This window comes from Thunnus thynnus, chromosome 22 (assembly GCF_963924715.1).
Source record: "Thunnus thynnus chromosome 22, fThuThy2.1, whole genome shotgun sequence".
In the NCBI taxonomy this organism is placed as follows: domain Eukaryota; kingdom Metazoa; phylum Chordata; class Actinopteri; order Scombriformes; family Scombridae; genus Thunnus; species Thunnus thynnus.
In genome coordinates, this window is record NC_089538.1 from 24,226,965 (window position 1) to 24,235,215 (window position 8,251).

At 38.3% G+C, this 8,251-nt stretch overlaps 1 protein-coding gene across 1 annotated transcript; it reads left to right on the forward strand.

The window, feature by feature from the left end:
• Positions 1 to 3,174: 3,174 nt before the first annotated feature.
• On the forward strand, positions 3,175 to 8,251 carry LOC137175200 (L-amino-acid oxidase-like). The gene is made up of 7 exons (XM_067580906.1): positions 3,175 to 3,183; positions 3,334 to 3,585; positions 4,340 to 4,452; positions 4,551 to 4,752; positions 5,529 to 5,597; positions 6,149 to 6,285; positions 7,056 to 8,251. The coding sequence occupies exons 1-7, from the start codon at positions 3,175 to 3,177 to the stop codon at positions 7,864 to 7,866; spliced, it is 1,593 nt and encodes a 530-aa protein (XP_067437007.1). The 3' UTR covers positions 7,867 to 8,251.

Below are 8,251 nucleotides of genomic sequence, written 5' to 3' on the forward strand. Positions count from 1 at the left end.
GGAAAAAATTAAACCCACTAATGTAAATTGTCAGATGCAACATTGTACCGCACCACAATGGAAATAAGCCCTAGAGCTTTTTTTGTGTATCGATTGATTGGTCTATCTATCTATATCAGTGGGATGGTTGGTCTTGCATAGAGGCAGAGAGGTGTCATGTCAGATTAGACCTGTTTGGTTTCCAGATACAGTAGGCTATACCATTGCTGAAAACCCCATCTCACAGAGATATAATAAGTGGATGAGATGTAAAACCATACTCATAGTTTTCCTCAGATTTCTTGCTTTAGACTTTTCTTCCCTTGTGACTCTCTGCTGGCTGTTTCTTAATGTGAGCCTCTTGGGAATCTGTGTTTTAACAAATGAGAAATAACTTCAGCTCTCACCAACTCAGTAATTCAGGAGTTCAACATGTTTCTAAAAAAATGTGTGTTTTCATTTTATATGAAACCTGCGTTAACTGATTTTCTGGCCACTTTGAGGCACCAGTAACAAGAACACTGACATATGGTTTTAAGCTGATATGTTGAACTTGTTAGCAAACAGTGTCTTATTTCCACATCCAGCAGTTACGGAGCAACATTATCATTCATTAGGAGTCATGTTTCTGTCCACCTGGTGAATGTAAGTCCAATATTCACTCTCTTTTAGCTCTGTTTTTGCTCTCTACCAACTCCTGAGGGAAAATATCTGGCTCTGTAGCTGCTAAATGCTCCACTATGTTCACCAGCTAGTCTACAGCTAACTGTGTCTGTTTGCCGTTTGGTGCTGAGCAGGTGAGAGACTGAATCAAAACAGTAAAGTTGCAGCCGGACAGATAAACAATGAGCTGAAACTCATTATAAAGCTCCATAAAGCCGAGAGGAGCTGCAGAGTCACTGATAATTCTCTGTAGGTTCATCACTACGAGCCACGCACAGCACATTGTCAGCTCATACAATGTCACAATTAAAAATATAGTATGCTTCCTGTGACCAGAAACCCCCTTATTAACAATCACTGCTGTAAAATACACCTGATCAATTTGTAAAAGCCTCGTCACAGATGTTCTTTATTATCATATATTAATGTCAACTAAATGATTCTAGATAAGTAAAAAGAAAAAAAAACTGCCCTTAAACACCACAGCGTAAAAGTCAAAACATTAAGGTTAAAGTTGTCTTATTGCCAGTGAAGTGCTGGAGGATCCACACCCTCATCTGACACAAACTGAAAACATGTCTGAGTGACAGTCATGTGATTAGCAAATGAAATCCAAAATGAATGATTTACATCTATTTAACAGCTTTGGCAGGGTCACCATAAAGTAACAGTCATTCTTCTCGATAATGGTGTTGAGTAATATTAAACTTTTCCCTCGTAAAATGAAACCTGACTAGATCACTTGATTTCTAGGAACTGGTGTTTAATGAATACGAGGACCAAACCCTGATTACAAATAAAGAGAGGAAGTCATGCTAGTCAGGAGAGAAACAATGAAATTCCAGCACTGATGGAAAGTATATAAGAGAGCGCGATTTTACTTGTGGTTACTGAAATAGCAGATTTTGATGTTTAAGCTCCTCAACAGGTAAGAATCAGTCATTTCATCTGATATTTAAGCCTCTATGTCTGTCATTAAAATCTCGCACTGAATGTTTTGAGTTAATTTCTGAAACATTTCATGAATACAACAGACGGTAGAAGACAGTAAAACTGAATCATTATGAGGAAATTGTAACAACAAAACCAAATGCAACATGAATGTAATATATATCAAAGTGTCATAATGCAAGCAAAGAATAGATGCTGCAAATTGAAATATAAAAAGAGATGAAAAAATCAGAACAGAAACAGCAGAAACAACAGTTCTGAAAAGTGAAAATGTTACAAGTTATAAGTCAAATTTTCAATACTGTGCATTTGGCATATACTTATTTACGATTAGGAAAAAACAAAATCTAATTTTTTTAAATATTTATCGTCACAACTATGCATTTTTTCATAATTTTACTGTGTAGAAGATGATTTTGTAAAATATCGTACTTCTTAAAATAAATGATTTACATCAGAATAACATCATTACATTCTTCTGAGGAGCTCTCCAGGATTGCTGTTGCTGAATTCATCCCGTGTCACTTTGATAACATCGTCAGCTAAATGTACGGATGTTTTAGTCAGACAGAGAAGTCGGGACTTTCCAGGATTCAAACATTTTATCTATGTATTTTTCCTCTTCCTCTTGATGTCACCAAAAGGGAAAGAAGAATCATTTGTGATGAATCTGCATGTGGTGAAATGGAAATTTTGTGAGTATTTTCTTACAAACTTTAACTCTCTTTAAACCAATTTATTTGGTGATCATGTGTTATTGGAATTGTCAATCAGATCCAGTTTGTTAATAAATGTGCCGAGGCAATGAGTCCCAGTATACTGAACAACTCTCACTATGTGTCTTAATGAAGAAGGGTGTTGTCTTAAACTGTAATAAGACTATTTACTGAAATTCCACGTACTCTAGTGAGTTCCTTGATTGATATTTCAGTTCTGCTTTTCTGCAGATTTATGTTTGTACACTTTGTGACACAAATATCATCATACACTGTATGATGAAATGAGGCTGTTTTTATTGGACTTAACACAAGCAGATTTGAACGTACTTCTGTCTGTGATTTTCAGAACTGAAACTTTTGTGCAAGATTATAGAGGGCACGAAAGGTTCACCGTTTACTACAATGTGTATATATTCACAAATTCTGGAAAGATGTTCTTAAAGAAATCAGTGACATAACCAGTCAAACAGTGAACATTTCTCCTTCATCATGCATTCTTCCTAATCCATTAAAACTCTTCCTCCTCTGTGCTTGTATTTAAAAGAGGAACCTTTTCAGTTTTATAAAGTTTGGAGTCCTTTTACAACTTACGTAGTACCTGATTGTTTTCAGACAATAACAGCAGGACTCTGTGGTCTGGTGTGGGGACAGTAGATGTTTTATTTTCAAAGCATTGTGTCATCTGTCAAATCTGTCAGGAACTGTAAACCTGTCAATGTTTAAAAAAAAAAAACAAACTGAAATTTCTTCACTTCAATTCTCTTTTTTACAATAGCACCAGCTAAATGTCTTTAAATGTGAAGAAGGAAAGCTGTTTTCTGAAAACAAACAACAACAACAACAACAAAACAGGCCAAGTACAATGAAGAGTGTAATCTCTGGTTACTCAACTAGACTTTGGCTCAATAAACGTATCACTTAGGTGACCTCAGTCCTGCAGGACAGAGAGCAAGTAGGCTCAATCCAATATCCCGAGGTTAATAACTGCACTGAAAATATTTCAGTGAGTTCCTTTTTGAAGTGTGATTTTCATCTTTGTGTGTTTCCAGCTGTAGTCAGTGTGCTGCTGCTCACATTGTACCACAGCTGCACTGCTGCTGTCAGCCTGAAGGAACATCTGGCTGATTGTCTGGAAGACAAAGACTATGACGAGCTGCTGCGGACTGTAGAGAACGGCCTTCCACACATAAACACCTCTCATCATGTGGTTATTGTTGGAGCTGGCATGGCCGGACTGACGGCTGCCAAGTTATTGCAAGATGCAGGACACATGGTACATTCAACATGCTGTTACCTTATATGAGACCTGATGTCCACCGCCTCCCTCACCAGGGCATCTCGCTTGCAACATATTCATGGCTCTTTTCTTTTCTTGTCTCTGAAGTGTCAAAAATTCACTTGTGAATGTATATAAATGCTTGTATTTATTGGCAATTGACTACGAATGCCCTTTTAATGATATTTTTGATTTGTTACTGACTTTGTCTTAAGAAATATACAGCAAAGCTAGTTTTTGTAATCACTGTAAGAGAATACTACCTGTACCAGCAGATAAAATCATTATTTTATGATCACAACATCATCTGACGAAAATATAAGTTATGGACATTTAAAATTAGAAATTTTAGAGAACGTAACAGGAGACTTAAGGTTTTCATATTGAAATCTAGCCATAAAACATTTGGAACCACATCTAAATGAGCTACAAACATGTATTCAATGTGCTTGTAAAACATGAAAAATGTCGGCAAAACAACTCAAAACATGTCCTGGCGACTTTGAAACAGTCTTTTCAAATGTATTTTTTTAGAGAGGAAGTCACTTTTATTTTAGGGACATTTAAGTTTGGATTAAAACCAAATTATGAGTTACTTTTAATAGTGGTAGTAGAAGTAGTAGTAGTGGCTACGGTATCAGAAACAGTAGTAGCTGTAGTATCAGTAAGAGTACTAGAAGTAATGCAGTAGAAGCAAGAGTAACAGCTACAGTGGCATATTTGAATCTGTGTATTTATCTGTCTGAACAAGGTAACCATATTAGAGGCTAGTGATCGCGTTGGAGGACGTGTGGAGACCTACAGGAATGAAAAAGAGGGCTGGTATGCTGAACTGGGCGCCATGAGGATCCCAAGTTTTCACCGGTGGGTTTACGGGATTTACTGTACTGTATTATGAAATAACAAACCATCTTCTCCCAACCAAAAGTTAACTCCAACACTATCACCTTGTTCTTCAACAGCATCGTCCACTGGTTTATCAAAAAGCTGGGGGTGAAGCTGAATGAGTTCGTCATGAACGATGGCAACACCTTTTACCTGGTTAACGGGCAGCGTAAGAGGACAAATCTGGTGGAAACAAACCCTGATGTCCTAAAGTATAACTTGTGGGAAAGTGAAAGAGGGAAGTCAGCAGATGAGCTTCTACAGCAAAGTTTGCAGAAGGTAAGAGGGAGTGTCTGGTCACCCCAGAAAGTTGCACAAAGTTGTGAAATTTGTGACATTTGTGAAATAGGTGGTATTGAAATATCTTTTGTTGAATAAAAGAACTGTCCAGTCAAGTAAGTTCTCATAAATCTGGGTGGTGCTATGCCGCTAATATGGTAGCTTCCTTAATTTTGGGGTCTCTGGGTCTCTGTTCCTCCACGACAGTTTGCAGTTGATCAGTGGCACAAATTCAACATTCAAAAAATGGGAAGTTTGCAGAAACGTTGATCTTCATTTGTTAAAATAAATGTATTTGAGTTATGAGTGTGCCTGCAAGCTAGCACCTCACTGGAATAGGTGTGTGTTTTTAGGGTAAGTTTTTTTTTACATATTCAAAGTCCACCAAAATTGAACTCTACAAGACGGTCATGTGGATGTACTTCTCCATAAGCAAATCCATTAATCATGTAGGTCTTACTGTTTACCAAGTAGCAATTTGACAGGTACAGATGGTAACATGTAGCATTTAGCATCTTAGTCAGGCAATCACCAAAGCAAATTATCCTCTTGGGACCAAAACTCTTTATCAAATTCTGTTACCGTTGTTGAATACTCTGCCACCCCTTTAGCCATGCTACTAGTTTGTTGTTCATGGGCCAAATCCCCAAGAGCTGCCACTGGTTTGCTTTCTGTTTCAGGTTTGGTCTGTTTCTCTTCTACATTGGTCTCAATGGATGCCACAGTTAACCTCCTCTATATGGGCATACAAGTGACCTTTTTCTTTTCTTTTGTAGGTGAAAGATGAAGTGGAAGCTCACGGCTGCAAAGCTGCACTGGAAAAATACGACCACTATTCTGTGAAAGTAGGAGATCTCATGAAGTATTGTGAAATGAGCACACATATGTGAATGACTGTTTTAGTCTATTACAAATAGGATGAATTGAGCGTGCTATATCCAACTGTTAATCATTAAAAACAGTCAACTAATGGTTAACTCTCATGAGGAAATGGTTATGTGTAAAGAGCAGGTTTTCCTGCACATATCTTATTATTTTATGATGGCGAGTCACATAATGTGGCCTGGAGGAGTAAACCAAGCCAATAGATTTAAAAAGATAACATGAGACAAATTTTCTAAAACTAGACAAGAGAAGACAGAAACAGTTTTTATATTTCATTCTGAAGCAAAATATTGCACAAACTGTCAAACGGTTCTGGTGGAGTGAGCTGGCCAGAGAGAGCAAAACCAAAACCATGATGAAGCTGTTAAACTAATTGGTAACCGTCTCCAGAAGAGTGTCAGATACAATCCCTTATTTTTGAAAACATGACAAGTGAAAACATTTCAGTTAGCGATGACGTTTTGGCAAATTTTGCTTAAACTGAGCAATGTGGAAAATATATGTTTGACAGGAGTATCTGAAAGAAGAAGGTGATTTGAGTCCAGAAGCGGTGAGGATGATCGGAGACCTGCTGAATGAACAGAGCCTCATGTACACAGCGCTGAGTGAGATGATCTACGACCAGACCGACATCAGTGACAACGTCAGGTAAGGCCTGAAGTCCCACATTGATGCCAGGTCAAAATGAGTCAGTCTTTATGTGGCAATTGTGCAGCCTGAGCTGTTAAAAATTAAATCCTTCAGCCGGAAACAGTGACAGATATAAAAAGTCATACGATACGATTATAAATGTTTTTATATTCACAGTTGTCCCTTAAAAGATCTTACACCTGTTTTGTTTTCCCTTTTATCTGAACATGTGTTCATTGATTTCTAAAGGAGACCAGAAAGTTTAAATCATCCAACTTAAAAGTCAAATTAAGTACATTTGGGGTCTGTTTCACTAAATAAAACCATCAGGCAACAGTAAAACAGACTTTATTGACCCCCAGTCATGGTTAGGCTACATTTAGCTTAGCTTACCTTCATTGTGGTGATGGATGCTAGGATTAGCACATATTGCATTGCTAAATTCTGTAACAAGACATAAGTTGAACTTTATTGCTTTGATTTCTTGACAATATGAAGCAGAAAATAAAGGCAATGGCTGATGGAGATGATGTTCTCGATTAGTGGTGTAACAGACGCTGAATTTAACCATCTTTAAAACTTAACAGGAATAATAACAATACACTATTTTCTCTTATCTTGTGTTAAAAGCTCTATTTAAAATCAGTATCCCAGACTTTTAAAACTACTCTCTTCTTCCCTATCTGCTTTGCAGATTGCTTACTGTCATGCTGGTTGAAAAATTGCCAATTCAATTGTTTCACTGCATGAATGCAATAAGAATAGACATTTTTCTTTTTGTTTTTAAGGTACGATGAAGTGACTGGTGGGTCAGATCTTCTCCCGAAAGCTTTTCTTACTGTCCTCGATGTCCCCATCCTCTTCAACTCCAAAATCAAACACATCAGCCAGTCAGAAAAAGGTGTAATCGTGTCGTACCAAACACCCCAAGAGTCCTCTCTGACAGACCTTCCTGCTGACGTTGTTCTGGTAACAACCACAGCCAAAGCAGCCCTCTTCATAGACTTTGATCCACCTCTCTCCATCAGAAAGATGGAGGCCCTGAGGGCAGTCCACTACGACAGCTCCACTAAAATCCTCCTCACTTTCAGTGAGAAGTTCTGGGAGGAGGATGGCATCAAAGGAGGCAAGAGCATCACCGATCGGCCCTCTCGTTTCATCTACTACCCCAGCCACAGTTTCCCAAGAAATGAGACCATCGGTGTCCTCCTAGCATCTTACACCTGGTCTGACGACTCCCTCCTCTTCCTAGGTGCGAGCGATGAAGAGCTGAAAGAGCTGGCTCTGAGAGATTTGGCAAAGATCCACGGCAAGCCCATCAGGTCTCTCAGGTCTCTCTGCACGGGAGTCATAGTGAAGAAGTGGAGCCTTGATCCTTACAGCTTGGGTGCCTTCGCTCTCTTCACACCCTACCAACACTTGGAGTATGCTAAGGAGCTCTTCAGGAGGGAGGGCAGGGTGCACTTTGCTGGCGAACACACAGCCTTCCCTCACGCTTGGATCGAGACATCTATGAAATCTGCAATCAGGGCCGCTACAAACATTAACAAAGAGGCGCACAAAGAGTCAGCTAGAACTCAACACCGAGACGAGCTGTAGGGTGTGGAGAATTTAGTCTAAGCATTAAATGCTTAGTATGAATAAAAACTCAATGTCATATATGTAATTAATATTGCTAAAGACAATTAAATCTGAGATGATAAAAGCAAAATTATGAGAGTAACATGACCAGGAGGAAGTGCAACAACATAATAAAACTGCTTTTGATGTTTATGGCTGTTTCTTAGCTGAAATGAAACATGTCACAATGAGTCCAATTTTCTTAACAACAGCCATTTTAGCTGACATATGCAGATTCCAGAGAATAATAGAGCAGTATATGTATATGTATCAGCTACATATACTGTATTGTATATGATACAACATATGTAGCTGATGTTATAAAGATGTATGAAATGTCTAAATGCCACATTCAATGAATATT